General features: G+C 52.4%; 6 protein-coding genes across 6 annotated transcripts; 3 read left to right on the plus strand and 3 right to left on the minus strand.

Moving 5' to 3' along the window:
- The first annotated feature begins 102 nt into the window (after positions 1-102).
- B0H64DRAFT_393764 (uncharacterized protein) lies at positions 103-703 on the plus strand. The gene has a single exon (XM_062803666.1). It carries the CDS (start codon positions 404-406, stop codon positions 659-661), a length of 258 nt encoding a protein of 85 aa, XP_062661582.1. The 5' UTR covers positions 103-403; the 3' UTR covers positions 662-703.
- A 403-nt stretch (positions 704-1106) lies between these two features.
- On the minus strand, positions 1107-2454 carry B0H64DRAFT_393765 (uncharacterized protein). Its single transcript, XM_062803667.1, has one exon. It carries the CDS (start codon positions 2357-2359, stop codon positions 1283-1285), a length of 1077 nt encoding a protein of 358 aa, XP_062661583.1. The 5' UTR covers positions 2360-2454; the 3' UTR covers positions 1107-1282.
- Positions 2455-3000: 546 nt separating this feature from the next.
- B0H64DRAFT_373332 (galactose-binding domain-like protein) lies at positions 3001-3920 on the minus strand (the record flags this gene model as incomplete). Its single annotated transcript, XM_062802280.1, has 2 exons — positions 3001-3526; positions 3586-3920. The coding sequence occupies 2 exons, from the start codon at positions 3918-3920 to the stop codon at positions 3001-3003; spliced, it is 861 nt and encodes a 286-aa protein (XP_062661584.1).
- Positions 3921-4771: 851 nt separating this feature from the next.
- B0H64DRAFT_431876 (Mre11 DNA-binding presumed domain-containing protein) lies at positions 4772-7424 on the plus strand. Its single transcript, XM_062805988.1, has 3 exons — positions 4772-4953; positions 5049-6284; positions 6345-7424. The coding sequence occupies exons 1-3, from the start codon at positions 4938-4940 to the stop codon at positions 7265-7267; spliced, it is 2175 nt and encodes a 724-aa protein (XP_062661585.1). The 5' UTR covers positions 4772-4937; the 3' UTR covers positions 7268-7424.
- A 211-nt stretch (positions 7425-7635) lies between these two features.
- B0H64DRAFT_393771 (transcription initiation factor TFIID 23-30kDa subunit-domain-containing protein) lies at positions 7636-8793 on the plus strand. Its single transcript, XM_062803668.1, has 2 exons — positions 7636-7984; positions 8041-8793. The coding sequence occupies exons 1-2, from the start codon at positions 7781-7783 to the stop codon at positions 8446-8448; spliced, it is 612 nt and encodes a 203-aa protein (XP_062661586.1). The 5' UTR covers positions 7636-7780; the 3' UTR covers positions 8449-8793.
- A 256-nt stretch (positions 8794-9049) lies between these two features.
- B0H64DRAFT_441471 (uncharacterized protein) lies at positions 9050-9615 on the minus strand (the record flags this gene model as incomplete). The annotated part of the gene is made up of 4 exons (XM_062806573.1): positions 9050-9083; positions 9151-9330; positions 9452-9467; positions 9573-9615. The coding sequence occupies 4 exons, from the start codon at positions 9613-9615 to the stop codon at positions 9050-9052; spliced, it is 273 nt and encodes a 90-aa protein (XP_062661587.1).
- Between the last annotated feature and the right edge of the window lie 12569 nt (positions 9616-22184).

Here is a 22184-nt window from a genome sequence, read left to right on the forward strand (position 1 = left end):
GTGTCATGTCGAAGAGGGCCTTGTCTTCCGAACGGCAACGTTGTTGAGTGATTCAAGGGGAACTGGAATCGGACCATATTTCAGTACCACGGGCGGGGCCCGGGGGGGGGGGGGGCGGGTTGAGTGCCAGATTCTCCAGAACGACCCGCCATTCCAATGCATGCATTGCTGGCTACCCGACGAAGCAAACCGGTGACGTTGGTGTCGGCGTCCTTGTACTGGGATGTCTCACGACAGCGCATGTCAACACAGCAAAGCCACACTGAAATATGCGGCATCTAGTTACAGCTTAATTTAAGACAAGCCACTAGTGATTCACTGCTGTTACTGTGTCACGAGCAAAGATGCCTCTTCTGTCAAGAAATTTCTTCTTCACGTCCCGGGAGCTAGCCCCAAGATCGTAATGAAAAAAAGAAAAGGCCGGTCAGACTTCCATCGACACCCACCCCGCCTGAGCGCCCGAGGGCAAGTCCTCAGGAAAGCCGGGGTACAGATCATCGCCACTCTCTATACAGCCGCAGCACGAAGCAGCGACCGCCGCCTTTGCAGGCAGGACGAGAGTAAAAAGGATTCTCACTGTAGGGTGCCGAGGATATCGTTCATCAACCCGGGTGGGATCTGTGGCTCCTTTAGGGAACACAAAAGAGGACGAATACTATAGAAATGATTCTCTGAAGTATTGTCGACATGAAGAAAAAAAGAAAAGAAAATCGAAATGGTGGGAGGAGCGCGCTCAATATATAGGCACTGGTCAGGGGTCTGTGCACGACGCCATTCTGCAAGGCCCCACCTGGACCCCGATCCCGCTCTGCAACATTTTCTGCTGAGATTTGGCAGGAAACGTGGGGCACAGTACTGCCGCACAAGACCGCCAAAATTTCTTGCGAGGGCCAGCCTCTGCCCCCAAGCAACACACGGGGTGTGAAGGAGAGAGTGGGTGATAGCAGTATTATTTGGTTACTGCTTCGATTCGAAACTCTGCAAGTTGGAGTAAACGTCTGTAGAACCGGCATTGATTGTCGAACGACGATGCCTCATGAACTACCCCGATGCCACCACATAGATCGCCGGGAAACTCAAGCATAACTCGTGCCTCACCGCGGAGCAGTGTGCATTTGCCCGAACGAGCTGTGGAATGGCCCGTTTCAGTTGCTTCTAGGAACCGAATCTGATATTTGAGACCCTAGATACCGAATATCGCCGGCGAACCTAAACCATGGCCGCGGATGAAGGTCGACCGGAGTTTACAGACGCGGGTGACTCTGGCCGTAACATGTCTATCTCACTCTGTATACAAGCTTTCTTGCTCTATCCACCATCTCACTTCTGGGGTAACCATTAGGTTAAGTTGTTCGGAGTCCCCAGCCTTTACCGCGGCCCTCACGTAAGTACTACTAATAACATCCTCCCCGGGCTTGCGTCCCTCGGTCATGTGTATCCTACTACCCCAGTTCGTGCTGCCGCCTATATCACTCAAACCTCCCGCATGCAGCAAGTCATCGACGTACGCTGCCTGTTCGTCGGCCTCGCCCCATTCATCACCTGTCCGCATTGTCACGCGCAGCTTGGCACGGTTGAAGAACGGGTCGAGCGCCTTCCGTATCGGCGGAGTCCCGGCCGTGGAGACTTGGTCTTCTGGATCGAAAGATCCGTAATACTTCGGGTCGAATATGCGAACCAGGGCGTCATACCCGACGAGGAAGACCTGCTCTGTCTCGGTGCTACCGCCCATGCCCCGTTCCCCATTATAGAAACCGCCCTCGGCCAACGCGGCACTCTTCTCGTAAAAATAAGGCGCCGTGGAGAGGCCCAGGTCGACGCTCAGTGGCTCTACTTCCGAACTCGCCTGCTCCTCCCCAGGGTCCGCTTGCAAACTGCGCTGCACGTCTCCTGCGAACGCCCACATCATGGCTAACCGTTTATCGAAAGCGGCGGGTTTGGCGTCCTTATCGGCGTTATTGATCGAGAGCAACAGCAACAGTCGCAATGCGCCGGGCCTCTGGCTTTGCTTGTGCATGAGTTCCTGTATCGCGGATGTCGCCATGCGCAGGTGCGCGCGCGTCGGCGGGTTGAAGGAAGAATCGAGCACAACCAAGCTCTGTGGTGGGAAACGGGGAGGGAGCGGTGTTGGATGGCCATGATCGTGGTTTTTGTGGTGCAGTGCCGGAGCGGCAGTGCAGATGACTTGGATCGTGGACCCGGAGCTCTGGAATGACGAGAGGGCTCGGCTGAAGAAGGCAGCAGCGGGGCGAGCTGAAAATGATGGATTGGGAGGCATCGAGTGCTTGGGTACGGGCGATTCGTTGGATTGCATTATCAGATCACATGTCGGGTCTTCTCCTATTTGTCGTGTCGGCATGCGGCTCCGGTATCAACGAGCGGACGGGAATGGCTGAGTGGGCGCAAAGAAAGAGGGGGCGGGGTTTCACCCAACGCCCCCACGTGGTCCCCAACCCCTTTCCCCAACGATGGTCCGAGCACGGCTCGGTCCGGTTCTTGAGACCACTTTCCGAAAACGATCCGTCTCGTACACTAGGTACCTACAATGTAAGGTAGCTTTTGGTTAGGTGGTGAAAGATGTACCGATAACAAGCACTTCGCCCTCGCTGTCCTGTTTCAAGGCAGTTTTCCGACCCCCCGCCCCCTCCAGACCTGGAGAGACATGAGGTTCCTGGTTTGGATGCTGGAGTAGATTCCGCGCCTGCCATGGGTCAGAAACGCTACCTCAACTACCTACCAGTAAATGCCGAATAAGAATGGGTATCAAGTCTCTCTCAAACCCGTCAACCAATCCACCACACGAGTACATTCCCTAACGCCCGGACGACCATGCACGATTAATCACGTAGCACCCCCCACCCTTTCCTAATCATGATGGCGTTATGTCCATTTCAATAGAACAACGCCATTCCCCACCGTTTCCGTCGCCAACTGCCGCTGCTAGGCTCCATACCTGCCACAACCCCCCCTAGCTTATGATCCCCTCCTCGGGGCATTCCTTTAGCGGATGGTCGGCTCCCGTACTGTATCAAAGTTAGACGGGGTGATAGGGTGACGTTCAAACGCATCTAAAAGCTCTTGCAGAGACTGATCGTCTAGGCCCTGTGCTGTCCGCGCGCGGGCGTGGTCGTCGTCGAGATCGGTCCTCGGGCCGCGAGCCGACTCATGTGCGGTGCCGCCCAGCGAGTGATCGTCCATGGCATAAACCTTGATGCCGCGAATGTGAGTATCCTTCCCGTTCTGGTGATTCTCTTTGATGTGCATTTGCACCATCCAGCAGCACAGTGAGTGGCCGTCGGCACCTCCGCCGCTGTCTGCGATGGGGACATCCTGCCATCCAGCCGGGTTGGTGAGGGGGGCTTCCGCAAACTGGATCAAGTCATGGTGGCCAGTGCCGGCGTAGAAGACAATATGGGTCGGGGTGTAGGACTCGTCCTGGTTATAGTCGACGTAAAAGCGGATTGCCCGGATCTCGACGCGGCGTAAAAAGTGAATGGTGAGCAGGTGCGGCTGCTGACCATCCGACCTATCGACTTCTGGTAAACAAGCAGCTCGAGAAGCTACGGTAGGTGGGGTGTTACATACTGCCAGTACTTATCAAGGTCGTCGCTGAGCAACTCGGCTACCCCATTTCCGGGGCGATGGCTGCTGACGCCGAAGTGGGCGAGGTTGTTGATCTCCTTTAGGCCTAGGTCCATAGGATTGAAGGGATCGCCGTCCAGTTCGTCTTCGGAATGGGGATCCTCATCATTGCCATCACTCATCTCGTCGCCCAGGTCTTCGGTTATGGCATCCCCAAGCAGCTCATCGTCGACTTCCCCCAGGCCTTCCATCAGCTCCTCGTCGCTTATTTCGCCGTGCTCGTATGCACCACTCGCAAAATGGCCGTCATCGTCATTTGAGAAGTCGTGGTCTGTCATAGCCGCTGCAGGGGGGAGAAAACGAAAGTTAGTTAGTGCCTTCACCTCGTTTAAGTCATGCATGTAGCTAGGCGTAAGGGCAGAGGCTTTAGTTTCCTGGTGTTAGACACCCTGGGATCCCGCTTGCGCGATCCACGAGGGGTGTTTTAACCCTTCCCAAAGGATTAAACCCCTGTAGGATCCAACGGGATCCTCGACACAGGAAACATTTGGGCGGGGGAGGCGGTATTGTGAACTGAAGACCGCCAGAAGAGTAAATTTGGTCACAGAAACATAGCCTGTAATCGAGTCCCCCGAAAGCAAAAGCTTAAGCAGGGAAGAAGAGAGGTGACCTGAAGTAAGATAGTTCGGAATTGCGACGAACATAAGGAATTCGTTGAAATCAGCTCGCAGGTGGCTAGATAAATAACGGAAAATGAAACCACGATGCAGGTAGTCCGACATCAGAGTAAGAGACATGTAACGGACCTAGGAGTTCGTTGAGATCGTTGGGGTTGAGGTCATGACTTACAACGGGGCATGGCGAAGCACAGGGTCGATCCGGTCTCTGGACTGGACCCTTGGTTGAAGGTCGCCTTCAGGGTGAGCCAGACAAAAACGACGATGAAAATCGTTTCCACACCTGGAGGGTGCGATCTCTGAATTCCAGGAGCTTTGACTTAGCCCTCACATGTGAAGATCGGATATGGTTGTGTTTCTGGGATTCCCAGGGTTGCTGACTGGGCATGCAACAAAGCTGGAGCTGATATTCGTGCAGGGCAACAGCCGTCCAGAACGCCAAGAAAGCCCTGCCCGCATCACGCCCACCAGCTCATTTCCGCCACGCTTGACCGCTCTCCTCATCAACGGCACCCATGTGACCGCGTGCTTCGTTCGCGACGCAACCAACGCGTTGCAGCTCCACACTCCAAGATACCACCACCCCGCCGACAAGTTTGTACATCAGGTAGCAAGCTCCAGTATCCCCACCTACAAAGCACAACCCTGATTGTTTGGTCGAGTTTGGGGTTCCGCAAGATGCCGCAAGATTCTGGTAGGTGCCTTCGTTTTTGCCTTGCTAGCCACCGCTTTGCACGACGATCCAAACCAACGGCGGAGCTTGCCCTGACTCTAACGTCATGTCTGTAGACTCCGATACTATCCGTATTCTGATTTCAACCGATAACCATGTCGGATTTGAGGAGCGAGACCCTATCCGGAAGGATGACAGCTGGCGCACCTTCGATGAGATCATGCAGCTCGCCCGCACCCGCGATGTCGATATGGTCCTCCTCGGTGGGGACCTATTCCACGACAACAAGCCGTCGCGCAAGTCCATGTATCAAGTTATGCGTTCACTTCGGAAGAATTGCCTCGGCATGAAGCCCTGTGAGCTCGAGTTCCTAAGCGACGCGGCAGAAGTCTTCGAGGGCGCGTTTCCCCATGTCAACTACCAGGACCCCGACATCAACATATCCACACCTGTTTTCTCCATTCATGGGAACCATGACGACCCAAGCGGCGATGGCCATTATTGTTCACTCGACCTGCTCCAGGTAGCGGGATTAGTCAACTACTTTGGCCGCGTTCCCGAGGCGGACAATATTCAGGTCAAACCCATCCTCCTCCAGAAGGGGAAAACGAAACTGGCCCTCTACGGGCTAAGCAATGTCCGCGACGAGCGTATGCACCGCACATTCAGGGATAACAAGGTCAGGTTTTACCGACCGGGCCAGCAGAAGGCCGATTTCTTCAACCTCTTGGCGGTGCACCAGAACCATTATGCACACACGCCGACCAGTTACCTTCCTGAGAACATGCTGCCGGATTTCCTGGACCTCGTGCTATGGGGGCACGAACACGAATGTCTGATTGACCCCCAGCGGAATTCAGAGACGGGTTTTCACGTCATGCAACCTGGCTCGTCGGTGGCGACATCCCTCGTACCTGGCGAGGCTGTAACCAAACAGGTTGCGGTTCTCAGCATTACGGGCAAGTCTTTTGAGGTGGACAAGATCCCGTTGAAGACGGTCCGACCATTCGTCACCCAGGAAATCACGCTGGCCAACGACAAGCGTTTCAAGGGACTCGAAAAGAAACAAGACAACCGTCAAGATATTACGAAACGGCTCATGCTAATTGTGGACGATATGATCGAGGAGGCTAACGCGAAATGGCGGTCCATCCACAGCGAAGGCGAGGCATACGAGGACGAAGACGAGGGGCAGCCACTGCCCTTGATCCGGCTCAAGGTGGAGTATACGGCCCCGGAAGGGTCAAAATACGAGGTCGAGAATCCGCAGCGTTTCTCTAACAGGTTCGCGGGGAAAGTAGCAAACCAAAACGACGTTGTGTATTTCTACCGGAAGAAAACGGGAACTTCAAGTAGGCACATGTCTCCGCTTGCGACATTGGGACAACAACGCTGACATCACTGACCTGCAGGGAAAGCCAAGGATGGAAATACACTCCCGAGTGGCGTGGCAGAAACCCTTGAATCCGTAGACACCGTCAAGGTCGACACGCTAGTGCAAGAGTTCTTCGCGCAACAATCGCTCAAGATCCTCCCGCAGGCGCCATTTGGAGATGCCGTCAACCAGTTCGTCAGCAAGGACGACAAACACGCGGTCGAGATGTTTGTGATAGATTCCCTCTCTTCCCAAGTCAAGGGCTTGCTGCAGCTCGATGACGACAGGATCACAGAAGGCCTCGACGCCCACATCGACGATTTCCGAAAGGTTATGGAGAAAAGCTTTGTTTCGGGGCAGCGGAAACAGGCCCAACGTAAGAAGCGGTTTAAGGAGAAGCCTGACGGCTGGGACTCCGACTTGGACGGCCACTGGACAGCGCAGCCCGGTGCTATCGAGGAAGTCCCGGCATCCCCGGAGCCTGTTAAGGGACGGGGGCGCACACGACCGAACCCAGGAGCCCTATTTAGCGACGGCGACGAAGAGCTACCGGATGACGAAGCACCAGCCAAGCGAGTGGCCGCAAAAGTAACAAAGCCCACAAAAAAGACGGTCCCAGCTAAGAAGGCAGCCCCAGCCAAGAAGGCGGCCGCTCCGAAGAGAGCTCCGGCACGGGGCCGGAAGAAAGCGAATCCGTTCCAAGACAGCGAGGAGGAGGAAGGGGAAGAGGAGGAAGATGTCATTATGGAAGACGACGTGGAACCAGACCCGCCCGCAAGGGCACCGGCAAGATCTACTCGGAGCCGTGGTGGTGCTACCAAAGCGCGGCAAACGACCATCAACTTTTCTCAGTCTCAGAAGCCCAAGGCGTCACAGAAGCCCGTTGAGATTAGCGATGACGAGATCTCTGAGGATGACGCCTTCGAGTCGATGCCAGCTACACGAAGCCGGCGACGGTGAACGACCGTCTGGGAATTGGGCATCGTCGTGGTTAAGTAGCACGTTGGTAGCAACTCATTCATGAGCTTTGTGGCAGAAAGGGTTTTACACACTAGGAGCAAATGACCATTGTAGATGATAATGGATTCTTGATTTGTTAAAATCTACTGATTTGCGGTTTCTGAATGCATCCCGGCCATTATTAAGGTTGTCTGTTCCCATATAGCAGATAATGTGAATAAACCCCGTGGCCTGACAACGGCGGCTGGCCTTGACTACGTACTCGAACACGTAGTATACGGTTTTCCCGGTTTACCTATAACCAGTAAACAGCAGTATCAGAGAGAGGATCGAGCGGAATCGCCGTGAAAGCCAGGAATGACCATTAAAGACCGCCAGTCCACAACCTGCTTCAATATCACGTGACTACCTCTTCTCGCAACCCGCCCTCACCTCGAACCTCCGACCGACTTCCTGCATCACCATCCTGCTAGGCGAGGAAATCGCAAACATCACCCCACCCCATCCATAACAATGGCAGCTAATCTCGCGGCGGAAAACGCAGAGCAAATGACGGCTCCAGTCGCAAATCCAAACGGCGCGCAGCCGAACGAGACAACGGGAGCAAATGCAGACGACGACACGGCGCCGCCGCCCATTACGGAACCCAGATTGCCGACGCGCAAAGATGCGTCGCTAAAGGAATTCTTGAACAAGATGGACGACTATGCGCCGATAGTATGCCACATTTCTCGCATCATCCGGTTGTATGCTAACATAAAGGCGACCCACAGATCCCCGACGCAGTTACCAACTACTATATGACACGCGCCGGCCTCCCACCGCCGCCGCAGACCGACCAGCGCCTCGCACGGCTGCTGGCCCTAGCAACGCAAAAGTTCATCGCCGACATTGCCGCCGACGCCTACCAATATAGTCGGATCCGCGCGAGCAACACTAATGCCAACAACCCAATGGGCAACCTAGGCGCTGCGGCCGGGTTTCCCATCCCCGGACAACCAACCAACCAGCCCGGTAACAAAGACCAAGGCCGCGGTGGACCATTGGGTATCCAACGGCCTGGCTATGGCGGTGGCGGACAAGGCGGCAGTCAGAATCGTACGGTGCTGACCATGGAGGATCTGGGCATGGCCGTGGGCGAGTTTGGCGTCAACGTAAAGCGGAGCGAATTCTACCGCTAAAGCGAGGGATGGGGGGCGGAACGGGACTCCCTTTCGCAAGATGGTGTCTGTCACAAGGTGGACAATCTTCATTTCCTCTACTAGGAGGGCTGGCACCGCGCCCGTTAGGAGGGGCGGCCCTATTGGCGTTACTGGGTGGTTAGGTACTTGGTTGCCCATGACAAGATAGTATTGTTCTTGTTTTCCTTCTCTCTTGGGCTGGTTGGTCACATGGAAAGGCCTCGCATGGTCAATAACAACAACAACAACAATGGCGTTGGTTGGTCTCATTCGGGGTCCGGGTTCCAGAGAACGTAAGCAGAGCTCTCCGTAGACTTATAATTCATTTTGGATCCGAATTCTTACTTATCGGATACTATCCCCATTATCTTGATCTATATTTATATCTCCAGCCGGAGAACTTCCTAGCCGTCAATTTCAGGGCTATCCTTGCTGGCCGCTAGCAGTATCTATCCCTCTGCCTATTTTGGCAGCGGACACCGGGCGTTACGCTCTCAGCGCAAATGGTCACACCCTCGTCTCAGATCCTTATACTGTTGTACATGGCGCCGCGAGTACCCCCATGATCGGGACATCCCGATTTTTATCCCTACGGATCGGTTTATTTCCTATCCCAAATGAACGTCTTCCGTGTCCTATGATCCACCGTGTCAGTTGGTATGTACTTTAAAGCTTCTGGGCGGTGCGACGGATATAGCGTACGGAGAGAACTCGCCCAGCTTGTGGCCCACCATCTCCTCGGTAATTGTTACGTCATGGTAGACCTTTCCGTTGTGCACCTGGAACTTGAGGCCGACGAAGTTCGGCAAAATGGTTGCCGACCTCGCCTGCGTCCGAATGGGCGCAATCCTCTTTCCCGGTTCGGGCCGTACAATTGGGAGTCTAAACGCGGGAAATGGTCAGAGCGCTTCGGTAGTCGGGTGGCCGGACGGTACGGGGCTGGGAAGGAGAAAGGGGCGAGGTCGGGAGCACAATTCGGGCCAGGATGGAAGGGGGCTCTTACGGAACGATGTGCGGCCCTGGAGACAATGGGGTTAGTTGCGAAGCCAGCAGTAACTAGAACGGAGGGCCATCCGACCCGAGCAGTGGGGAACGAAACAAGGAAGAGGATTAAGACACATTACCTTTCCAGACCGACCGCTTGAGCAGACACCGTGTCGGCTGCATGATGGGCAAATCAACGGTACAATCGTTATTGATGCCGCAAAGTCGTGCTGAAGCGCGGCAGTCTTGACGAGCTGGCGAAAATCGCAGGTCGCGACAAAGTGGTGTGGGGCTGCTATCACGTGAGATATTTATGTGGATGATCGCAGGCGTGGAAGCCGTTGATGCCGACCCTCGCTCCTTCGTCGTATCGACGCCTGCTGTCTTTGTTTGGGAGAGTGCGGCCTAGGGGTCTGCGGCTTGGTCTGCGGCTCGGGGGCCTGCGGCTTGGTCTGCGGCTCGGGGGCCTGCGGCTTGGGGGTCTCCGGCTTGGTGGTCTGCAGCAGCCGATTCAGCGATATCGGCTTGGAGGTTCTGCAGGTCGTATTCGGTATCGAAGAATGGCATCTACACGCTGCACGCGCAGTCGTCAGAACGCCGCCAAAAAAAAAAATTAAAAAAAAAATTAAACCGATCTCAGCAATACTTACCGGATGTACCCTGGATTTTTATGGGTTCTGCGGGCTTGGTTGCGGGAGAAAACACGACTCCAAGATGTGGGCGATCGTGGTTGTGGAATTGAATTGTGGGATGGTTAGCGATCGCTTAAAATCGCTTAATTACGTTGCGCGCAAAAACTCTCAAAACGCTATAAAACGCTATAAAAAACAACAAATCCAATCAACCAGCCCGCGAAGCGGGCTGCACACCCCGAGTACCATGTACGAAAGTACCCTCGGTACGGATACCTTAACTAGGTCCTTTCCTGCTTCCAAGCCCGCGACGATGAGGTACCAGTCGGATCCATTGAAGCCTGCAAACCCTCTGTTCCCGGTCTCTCGGGAATATAATACACAACCCACGCCTCCATGTCATACGGTTCTTGGCCTCTTGGGGTATCTGACCACGGGTGTCCGTAACCCTTGAGAGGTCCAAACCCAGTCGACAATTGTCAATCACACACACACGCACATACGCCCAAGCGGGGACTTATAGGCGCACGGGGACCACTCAGCTACCGTACCTAGCAGTGTGGACGCTTGGAATTGTTCGGCGTGTAGGCCGGACCATCTACGTGAAACCTACAGGATATGAAATATCCCTAACACGCTGTGGGTGCCATTTGTCGCCGCTCACTAGTAGCACTCGGCTTGCCCCGAGGAAGAACAGCGCAGCTACCATACTCAGTCTAGCTTGCTCTTATCAGAACTATATATCACATGTTTCATAAGGAATCAACCCTCGCCGAGGTTCGTGTTGGCACCAGGTCACCGTTGACGCACCTCTGCGCATCGCCCAGCGGTACTCACCTCTGAGCACAGGTTATACTGTAGACGCCTCTCCGGGCATTTGTGATACACACACACACCACACCGGCCATTCGGTCGAGTGCGGACGTTGCAAAATCAGCTGCACGATTTGCTTAGTCGACCAGTTACCTATCACCCGGACATCCCTAGGCTCCAGTCCGGGTTCAGAGCATTAGGCTTACCTTGCAAACTTAAGACATCCGCAGTACCACCAGGTCTCGTTAGAACGGCGGGAAATGCGCCTCGAAAGTGTGCGTCGTGGGCCTAGCCAAAAGAATAGGGACGCGCAACATCCTCAACGAGCAGAACTCGGCCAAATTACTCGCCGTTCCGCTGATTATCGGTGCATACCTACGCCCTATCACTAAGTCTTAATCAATAGTTAGAAACTGGTGTGATAAAGCATCGCTTCCGCCCTGCAGGGCGCAGCCACATCCTGTCCTCCCCCCCCCCCCCCCCCCCCCCCCCCGCCAACCTTGAAATGGTCTGGACTACCTTTGATAGCGTACGCACCCCCCTAACAGTGTAACAGTGTGCCAGTGGAACACCCTCTTACCAGTACTAGCAAAGAAATGAGCACTGCCGATACGAGGACCGCTAGGCTAATACTAAAGAGAATCCGAAGAAGCAGATCAATGGCCTAAGGGGTTGGTGGAAAGTGCGAGACCCTAGTAGCAGCAGCGCGAGACCCTGCTAAGGTCAGAGACTGCGTGGCCGAGGGAGCAACAAGGGGAGCGCGAGGCCCATATAAGGGCCGAGATTACAGGCATCAAGGCCTAACAAGAGCAGCAGCGGGCCCTCATACACCACACTCATAGACTATACAACGATGTAAGCTGTTAGAATATCATAATAAACTATGTTGCGGCCGGTAAAGTTATATAAGTTATTTGAATATAGGTATAGAATATAATACTTATATATATAAGTAAGGTAAATAAAATAAAATAACTATTTTTAAATAGCTATTAAATTACCTATACTAAGCAATATAATGATAGTTATCTAAACTTATATATATAGATGGTCTTTGTTACAGAATAGGGCCCCAGAGCTGCAGACTTCAAAGTGATAATGTTACAAGGCTCGGCAAGAAGGTTCTTAAACGTAGGCGAGCCCAATCCTGGGGAAGCTCCCCAAGGATTAGTTTCAGTTATCCTCCAGACCTAATATAAGGTCTGAATAAGAGTCTTTAGCTAGGAATTCAATCTGTCTTCGGTTATAATTTACCTTAGTTATATAGTCTATATATATATTAGTATCTTATTTAATAGTTCTTTATAGAGTTTAGTTCTTAGCTAGAGTTCTATAATAAGTTCCGATGCTTCTTACCTTACTAAATGAGATACTACTGATTCTTGGCTGAAGTAGTAATAAAGGGTTACCGAGAAGGTTCTCTTCTAAACTTTAATTATAGTTAAGAAGCTATTTAAATATATTCTTTTAACATTTATTAAATTAATAGTGTCATGATCACTGTGCCAGACGCACGGAAGCGGGGCGCGGGACGCCCCGAGCCAATCGTCAAGGATGGGAGCGTCAGCCAATAAGAAGCGGATCGTGTGGGAGAATTCACGATCCATGGGATCGTGGAATAGATAAGACGATCCAGGAGGCATAGGTACGAAGGTACCTACGGACCTAGATAGTATATAGTCACTCGTTCTGGAGAGCTCTGGGAGTTCTCCAGTTAGCAATCACAACTACAGTTCGCTACAAGCTCGAGAGCCTACTGTTGAGACAAGTCTTTGTTGTGCACCCTTTGGCTGCACCGAACCTAAGCACCCTTGAGAGAATACCTTCGACCGATACTGAACCCTAACAGGACGGGTCCAGAGACAGGTTCGTCACACGTTGCTAACTCCCTTTGATCTGTTACAGTTCAGGCTCGAAGGTAAAACGACATGGCAACTCAACCGACGCCGGGCCAGATCACGGCCGCGCTTCAGAGAGTCACCGAACGACTCGACGAAACTGAAGAAGAGCTTGCGAAGACCAAGGCCAGCAACGCGGCATTGGCAGCCCGACTTGCGGCGACCGAGGTCCACACCAAGGACCCGGCCAAGACGAAGGTCAAATTGGAGCAACCCGAGAAGTACGGGGGCGACCAGGAAGCCTTGCCAGGTTGGATCACGGAGATGCGGAACTATCTCGACCACAACTCGCACCAGTTCGCCACTGAGGAATCCAAGACCAGATACGCCGCCACCCGACTCAAGGACAAGGCCCTCAAGTGGTTCACGGGAACACTGAGTGATTTCCTCGGCGGAGCAATCCACAAACCCTTCACCAAAAAGGTCTTCGAGAACTACTCCGAGTTCGAGAGTGAGATTCAGAAGGTGTTCGGTGACAAGGACGAGAAGTTACACGCCCAGGAACGGCTAGGACGGCTGAAGCAGACTAGGTCAGCCACCGCCTACGCCACGATTTTCCGACAAGACTCCATGAAGGCAGAAATAGACGACGAGGGGCTGATGCACCTGTTCTACGGAGGACTGAAGGAGGAGGTCAAGGACGAGCTCTACAAGGAGAGCCGACCTGACACGCTCGACGAGTACATCGCCATGGCTGTCAAAATTGACGACCGACAGTTCGCCCGCAAACAACAGAAGAAGGGCAGCGAGATTCAGCGATCCGCAGGCTACCACAAGCCCAACGACAAAAAGAAACGCCAGCACCAGAGCACGTCATACGGCACGCACTCGGGACCCATGGACGTCAGCGCTGCCCAGGCACAATGGGCAGGAAAGAGAGATGGTGCCAAGGACAAATCAGGCATCACTTGTTACAATTGCGGCAAGAAGGGGCACTTCAAACGAGACTGCCGCAGCAAGAAAGAGTGGAGACCGGTTCCAGGGAAGGAAGCTGCCACCATCGACCAAAACACGGTCGGAAGAAGAACCCGGTTTCTGGAGGTCGCAGCCGCCAGCTACACGCAGGACGACCTCAAAATCGACATTGACCGAGTCATCGAGCAGGACGATGAACTCACCGACTCGGATCAAGAAGACTTGATGAGCAGCAACCACCAGGAGGGAAATGACACCGCCCATCACGCTTTCATCGAAACGGATGACGAGGGAGAACTGGCTCCCCCGCGGCACATCCGACAAGTCGCTGAGGACTGGGGCATCACCCTGGTTCAGCAAGAGGACGGGCAATGGCGAACCCACGAGGGTGAAGGAGGAGTCAGCCCGAACCTCATTTTTCTGCAACAGAAGGTCCTAAGCCAACGGCAAAGGATCGAGGAGTTGTCAAGAGAGAAAGAAGAACTCGAGCAACTTCTCCAGAGAAGGAACGACCAGTACGGACGACTTTGCGCGGAACTCGATTTCGCCAGGGAACGAGTCCAAGAGATCACCGAGGCCAACAACAGGGCCGGGGATCACGTCGAAAAGACATTAAGAGAGGCACAGGCCTTGCAGGACGACATCCGCCAGGCACTTCCGCACCACACACCGTGGGATGGACCCACCGAAGAGGCGGAAGGATACGAAAACGGAGTACGATACCCCGAGCAACTTTTCGACTACGCACAGGAACAGAATGCGGCGAAAGGAAGAAAACAGCAGAGCTGGGAAGAATACTGGACGCGACATCAGCACATCGTGCGCGCCGGACGACAAACCTCCGACCTTGAATGGTGGGGTTTTCGGGGCGAGAACAACACGGAGGGATTCCAGTTGTTATCAGAAGACCACGAGCGGGTGGACCCACGAAAAGAAAGTCACATCTACCTGCCCTGGTTCCAGTGCATCACGCACGAATGTCGGTACCACTTCCAGGACAAATTTCGCAACAGTTTCTGGCCCACAAGAGAAGAAAAGGGAATGCAACCCCTGCCCATCAGATGGGTATACGACAGCGGCGACGCTCCCGCAGGCATGTTGTGGGACACCCAACGCACTCACGAGGGCAGGCTGAGGGTTAAACCCAAGGCAGCCTGGCCCCGACGCTGTATGACAGGTGTAGGAGTCGACGAATGCCGAAGCGCAGACTGCCTATCACACGCCGACGAGAAAATCTGGGGATACATGGAACAGCAATCCCAGAGGAAGCCACACCAGAGGACGAGAGCGTCCCGAAGGAACGAGAGGCGCCCAGTTGAGGCATGGGCGGCCCAATGGCTCCAAGAACACCAGACGATTGACGCCGCAAGCCAAGGTGCGGACAGGGACGCCTTGAAACACCACAAGAGCTTGGGAAACGGCTCAGGGCCCTCCGAGGGGCCCGGAAACCGCTAACTCCACAGCAACGGAGACAGGCTGCGCAGTACAGGAAGAACTGGCGCAAGCAGAAGCCTTACAACGACCTCCCAGCAGACGAACACGAAGTAGCTGCTGTACGAAGCACCAAGCCAGACAACAGGCTCTGGATCACAGCGCGATGGGGGAAGATCGAAGCCCTCGCGTTAGTGGATGGAGGAGCGCAGATGGATCTCATCTCGCCCGCATTTGTGAATCAACTCAGAATCCCATGGAGGATCAAGAAGCAACCACACGTCGTCAAAGGACCATTCGACACGCAATGGGTACGACGAGAAACAGAACCACTCGACATCGAGGTGGAAGGGAAAACCACCCAAGTGGTGTTCGACATCGTGAACATGGGACCAGAGAAAGACATGATTCTCGGACGCCCATGGCATGAGGATTACGACCCAGACATCAGTTGGAAGGGAGATGGCCATCTGCGACCGCGGGAACAGCGGGAGCATCCGACCAACTTGATGGGAGAACGCGCAGAACAGGAGCCACGGGAGAGCAGCGGGTCAGAACGAACCCCCTCTACGGGCCCACCGCAGGAAGCAGCCAGTGCAGAACCACGCACTCTGGAATCCGGAAGAAGCGGCACACGACGAAAGAAGCAGACACGGGAGGAACGAACCATCGCCGTCGTCTCAGTCGACGAGCACGGAATGCTCAAACACGAACAATGGGTCAATCAGCTCGAAGCGGCAAACATCGAGCTAGCAGCAGAAGAAGTCAGGGAACTCGAAGCAGCAAGCATCGAGCCTGGAAACAGCAAGTTCGCGTACTACGAAGGTACGGCGAAGAACGCGAAAACGGGACAGATTCCAGACGATTACAAGGGACACCCGGCGTTCACGGCAAAACATCTTGCAGGGCTACCAGACCACGGACCTTGGGATCACGAGATCAAACTCAAGGAAGGAGCCCAGTTGAAGTTTTTCAAGGTGTACCACACCAACGAGAAGCAAGATGCAGAGTTGAGGAGTTATCTCGAAAAGAATCTCGAGATAGGACACATCAGACCATCGACATCTCCAGCAGGCTACCCAGTCCTCTTCGTTCCAAAGAAAGATGGGAAGCTCAGGATGTGTGTGGACTACCGACAGTTGAACAACGAGACGGTGAAGAACCGATACCCGCTGCCACTGATTTCGAGGCTTCGAGATCAGCTGTCAGGAGCACAACACTTCACACGACTCGACCTTCCAACAGCGTACGCCCACATCCGCATCAAGGAAGGAGACGAATGGAAGACGGCTTTTCGGACACCCTACGGGCACTACGAGTACCTCGTCATGCCGTTCGGGTTGACCAACGCACCAGCGACATTTCAAGCCGCTATCGACCACGCAATTCGACATTGCCTCGATAAATTTGCAGTCTGTTACTTGGATGACATTCTCATCTACTCCAAGACACTCGAAGAACACAAGAGACACGTGCGGCAGGTGCTGGACGCACTGCACGAGCACAAATTGTCAGTCAACAAGGACAAGAGCGAGTTTCATGTCAAGAAAACAGTGTTTCTGGGTTACGAAATCTCCCCGGGATGGGTCAAGATCGAACCCGAGAAACTGGAAGCTGTCAAGACGTGGCCGACACCGACGAACGCCACGGAGGTCAGAGGATTTATCGGATTCGCCAACTTCGTCAGAATGTTCATCAAGAATTTTGGCGACTTCGCGAGACCTCTGCACGAACTTACCAAAAAGGATGCCACATTCCAGTGGAGGCAGGAGCACGAGCAGGCTTTCCAGCGGATCCGCGATGCGATCATCGCCGACCCGGTGCTCATGCTGCCTGATCCAAGCACACCTTTCGAAGTCGAGGCTGATGCTTCGGACTTCGCGATCGGAGGACAACTTGGTCAGAGGGACAAGGACGGCAAGCTTCACCCAGTTGCGTTCTTCTCCAAGAAACTCGAAGGACCAAGGCTTAACTACCCGATCCACGACAAGGAGCTTCTCGCAATCATCGAAGCATTTCAGGAATGGAGACCATACCTCAGCGGCACGACACACGAAGTCCAGGTGTACACGGACCACAAGAACTTACGGTACTTCACCACCACCAAGGTGCTGAACGGACGACAAACTCGGTGGGCAGAATTTCTGTCCGAATTCAACTTCACGATCCACTACAAGAAAGGCTCAGAAAACGCACGAGCGGATGCCTTGAGTAGGAGAGCGGATCACCACGACAACACGTCTGAAGCCTCACCACCATTGCTACATCAACAGACAGACGGATCGCTACGGCACGCTTCCCAACCGACTGAAGACTACGAGATCGCAGCACTTCAGCAGCAGTCGGAAGATCCCGAAGCCAGGCCTCTGCAACCGTTTGTAGAATGCTGTGCGGCCTTCAGAGAACAAAGATTGGAACAAGACTTCCAAGGAATCATCGCGGACGACGAACGCGATGCATGGCAAGAAGAGCCAGAATCCAAGATCGCGGGATTGCGACTTGAAGGAACGAGACTCTGGTACCACGACAAGGCCTATGTCAGGCTGGGTGACCAAAAGGAGCTCATTCGGAAAATCCACGAGTCGAAACTCGGAGGACACGTGGGAATCAGCAAAACAATTGCAAAAGTCAGGCAGAATTACGACTTCCCAGGAATCAAGCAGGCGACAGAAGAAGTCCTGGCAGAGTGTGACCTCTGCGGACGAAGCAAACCGCCACGACACAAGCCATACGGGCTATTGCAGCCATTGCCAGTCGCGGAACGACCATGGAGTTCGGTGACGATGGACTTCATCACCAAACTGCCACTATCCAAGGACTCAGTAACGGGAGTAGAATACGACAGCATCCTCACGATGGTGGACAGACTCACCAAGTGGAGTTACTTCCTCCCTTACAAGGAGACATGGTCAGCAGAACAACTCGCAGATGTGATCTACCGCAACATCACCTCGGTCCACGGCTGGCCGGAGGAATGGATCACGGACAGAGACACCAAGTTCGCATCAAAGTTTTGGCAGGCTCTGATGACGAGACTGGGTACGAAAAGTAAGCTCTCAACCGCTTACCACCCACAGACGGACGGACAGACGGAACGACTCAACCAGGTCGTCGAACAATACCTACGGTTGTACGTCAATTTCCAGCAGGATGACTGGGTCGAGCTGCTGCCGACAGCGCAACTCGCCTACAACACCACCGTCACGGAGACCACCAGGGTCACACCATTCTTCGCGAATTTCGGCTACGAAGCAGATTTGCGACAAGGGCCCGAAGTTTCGGTGCCCAGAGCGGCAGTCAAAGCCGACAAAATGAGCTCGCTGCACGCGATGCTCAAGGAAGAACTCGAATTCGTACGAACACGGATGAAGAAGTTCTACGACAGAAACAGGCTCGAGGGACCTCGCCTAGAGGAGGGGGGCAAAGTCTACCTCATTTCTCGAAATCTTCGCACGAAGCGACCAAGCAGGAAGCTCGACTTTCGCAAAGTCGGACCGTTCAAGATCGACAAAAAGATTTCGGAGAACAATTACGCTCTCGCGTTACCCTCGACAATGCGACTACGGACCAACGTTTTCCACATCTCACTTCTGGAACCAGCGCCCAAGGGCGCACGACTCGACAAGGACGCCGAGGCAGAAGACGAAGAGGAAGAGTGGGACGTTGAGGAAGTCCTAGATTCACGCATCACGAAAGGACGGTTGGAGTATTTGGTCAAATGGCTGGACTTCGGCCCAGAAGACAATTCATGGCAACCAGCTACCAATCTCAACTGCCCCGAGAAACTTCAGGAGTTCCACCAGAGGAACCCGGATCGACCAACGGGAACCCCACGGACAGGTCGACCCCAGCAAGAGGGTCACCCAAGGACCAATCGAACCCGGAGGAAGGGTCGCCAGAGGAACTAAGTCAATCGTCAGCAACCAACAACGGGGGGGAACAAGAGAAACGAACCTTGAAAGCCACGCAGGGTCGTGAGGGAGCCCGACGGAAGAAGGGTCTGCCGACGGGGGACCGGCAGCTGCTTTTGCCGCCGCCTCCTCCGCCTCCTTGCGCTCCAGTTTCTCCAGCTCCTCGATGGAATCGAGCCCCCGAGCAATGGCGCGCTGCATCTTCACCAGCCACGTTCTTTTCAGATTTCGGAGACGACGCACTTTGGCGTTGGCTGCCTCCGCCAGAGCCTCCGCCTGCTCCAGATCCGACTCAACTTGATCATGTTGAGCCACGATACGCTGAAACATTTGGGCTGTTACACCCAAGGCATCACAAAACGGTTCGTGTCGACGAGTGCATTCGTAACAAGAAAAAGAATCGTCGGAGGACACCTTGCACTCAATACCGAACTCCTCGCACCGAGAACAAGGCTTGTGCATAATGACTCCTAGGCGCAAGATACGCGCTAGCAACTCGTCACGTTTAATAGTTTTGGGATGAGGCGTAGAGGGTTTGGGTTTCGTTTTGCTTACGCGGTTCGACATCTTGTCAGCATCATCGCGGCAGTAAGGCGAGGACAGAAAGAAGGACAGGGAACCACGCACATCAGGGATGGGCTGACTGGCGCTACTTAAGCAGAAAGGTTGTTGGGGCCTTTCGGGTCGAAAGGCACGGAGGAGGGGCATCGTGTCATGATCACTGTGCCAGACGCACGGAAGCGGGGCGCGGGACGCCCCGAGCCAATCGTCAAGGATGGGAGCGTCAGCCAATAAGAAGCGGATCGTGTGGGAGAATTCACGATCCATGGGATCGTGGAATAGATAAGACGATCCAGGATGGATCGTCTTGAGGATAAGACGATCCAGGAGGCATAGGTACGAAGGTACCTACGGACCTAGATAGTATATAGTCACTCGTTCTGGAGAGCTCTGGGAGTTCTCCAGTTAGCAATCACAACTACAGTTCGCTACAAGCTCGAGAGCCTACTGTTGAGACAAGTCTTTGTTGTGCACCCTTTGGCTGCACCGAACCTAAGCACCCTTGAGAGAATACCTTCGACCGATACTGAACCCTAACAGGACGGGTCCAGAGACAGGTTCGTCACAAATAGCCTTTTCCTTTACTATTTACTACATTGCCTTTAGAATAAGTTTAACATTAAATTTAAGATTTATAATAGCTATAATAGATATAAACCTAATAATAGAAGTTATAAGGATAATTTAGGCTATGTTTAAATAAGTAATTAATAAAATAAATATAAAGTTTAAACTTTTTATTTGGTTTTTATAGTTATAGATATACTATTAAGGTAAAAAACCTTATATATTTTACTAAATCTATAATATATTACCGATAAAAAAGAATAGCTTTAAGATTTATAGTAAATATTTATAGAAGATCTTTAACAATTTACTATTAAGTTTTTAATTAGATTCTCTTTACATTTAATTAAATAGATAAATAACTTCGAAACTATTAGTATAACTATTATAGAAACCTTTTACTAGAAACGTAATATAATACTAAATTAATATAAAGTCTAAAATCTAGACCTAAATATATATAGATGGAACTAGGCTAATTAAACCTCTACTATTATAAAATATCTTAATAATATTTGATAATAACAATATTAGTTTTCTATAAACTTCTATTATTATATTAAATATTTAGAAAACTATTTTCTATTATAGGTTAATAAAGGCTATATATACTCTTTTACTCTATATAAAGCCTTTAAATTTAATTATATAGTATATTAATCATTATATCCTTTATTAATCTAAGATTTAGGAAAATATAGCTTAGTTAGCTATTTAAGTTTAGTAGATATTTTACCTAACCTAAATACTAGGAAGTTATTCCTCTTATATTACCTCTTTACTATTTTCTTAATCTTAGTATAGTATTTAAAGATATTATTTTCTACTATAAGGATAAGGATATCCTAGTTTTTATAATAATATTTTTTATTATACCTTTATATCTGTCACGAATGACCCAACAAGTGGGACCCCGGGGGTGCGGGACGCCCCGGGCCAGTCATTTAACGAACCAATCACAGGGTGCTCCAAGGAGTACCTAAGAGCTTAGAAGGGCGGCTAGTTAGAAGCTGCTCCTGAGGGCTCTCAAGAGCCCCCGAGAGCCGCTGGCTCTAGTGAGCTCTTGGGAGCTGCTTAGAGCCCAGGGACTTAGATAGTATATAGTTACTCGTTCTGGAGAGCTTTAGGAGTTCTCTAGTTAGTAATTATAACTACAGTTTGCTATAAGCTTGAGAGCCTACTATTGAGATAAGTCTTTATTGTATACCCTTTGGCTGTACCGAACCTAAATACCTTTGAGAGAATACCTTCGACCGATACTGAACCCTAATAGGATGGGTTTAGAGATAGGTTTGTTATATATTGCTAACTCCCTTTGATCTGTTATAGTTTAGGATTGAAGGTACTATAACGTTATAGCAACTGTGACGAACCTGTCTCTGGACCCGTCCTGTTAGGGTTCAGTATCGGTCGAAGGTATTCTCTCAAGGGTGCTTAGGTTCGGTGCAGCCAAAGGGTGCACAACAAAGACTTGTCTCAACAGTAGGCTCTCGAGCTTGTAGCGAACTGTAGTTGTGATTGCTAACTGGAGAACTCCCAGAGCTCTCCAGAACGAGTGACTATATACTATCTAATTCCTGAGCTCTAGACAGCTCTCGAGAGCCCTCTAGAGCTCGCCGCTCTTGATAGCTCTCGAGAGCCCATGAGAGCAGCTCCTGACTGGCCGCCCCCTTTCCTGGCTCCCGGGTGTTCCATAGAGCACCCTGTGATTGGTTCGTTAAACGACTGGCTCGGGGCGTCCCGCGCCTCGGGGGTCCCACTTGTGGGCATATTCGTGACACGATGCCCCCCCTCCAGGGTCGACGTCCCGTCGTCCATGTTCCCAGCCTTCTTCTGAAATAGTGCCAACAACCCCGGTCCAATCTGGTTGGTAATTCCTCCTCTCCTCCCCACTTCTGTCCTTTCATCATGACTGACAGTGTAAAGAAACGAAAGCGCGGAAGTGGAACGAGTACTGAACGCCGCGTCCGTCTCGCCAATACCACTTCCTCCTTCCTAATGCCCAAGTGTTCTTATTGTCTCGA

The sequence above is a fragment of the Chaetomium fimeti genome (assembly GCF_033439085.1).
Source record: "Chaetomium fimeti strain CBS 168.71 chromosome Unknown B0H64scaffold_3, whole genome shotgun sequence".
NCBI classification, from domain to species: domain Eukaryota; kingdom Fungi; phylum Ascomycota; class Sordariomycetes; order Sordariales; family Chaetomiaceae; genus Chaetomium; species Chaetomium fimeti.

Bases quoted from the DNA above. Each gene is read 5' to 3' on its own strand.
- B0H64DRAFT_393764 (XM_062803666.1), top strand. From the start codon at position 404: ATGAAAAAAAGAAAAGGCCGGTCAGACTTCCATCGACACCCACCCCGC.
- B0H64DRAFT_393765 (XM_062803667.1), bottom strand. From the start codon at position 2,359: ATGCCGACACGACAAATAGGAGAAGACCCGACATGTGATCTGATAATG.
- B0H64DRAFT_431876 (XM_062805988.1), top strand. The intron at 6,285-6,344 runs GTAGGCACATGT...ACTGACCTGCAG, and splicing joins GAAGAAAACGGGAACTTCAA to GGAAAGCCAAGGATGGAAAT.
- B0H64DRAFT_393771 (XM_062803668.1), top strand. From the start codon at position 7,781: ATGGCAGCTAATCTCGCGGCGGAAAACGCAGAGCAAATGACGGCTCCA. The intron at 7,985-8,040 runs GTATGCCACATT...GGCGACCCACAG, and splicing joins TGGACGACTATGCGCCGATA to ATCCCCGACGCAGTTACCAA.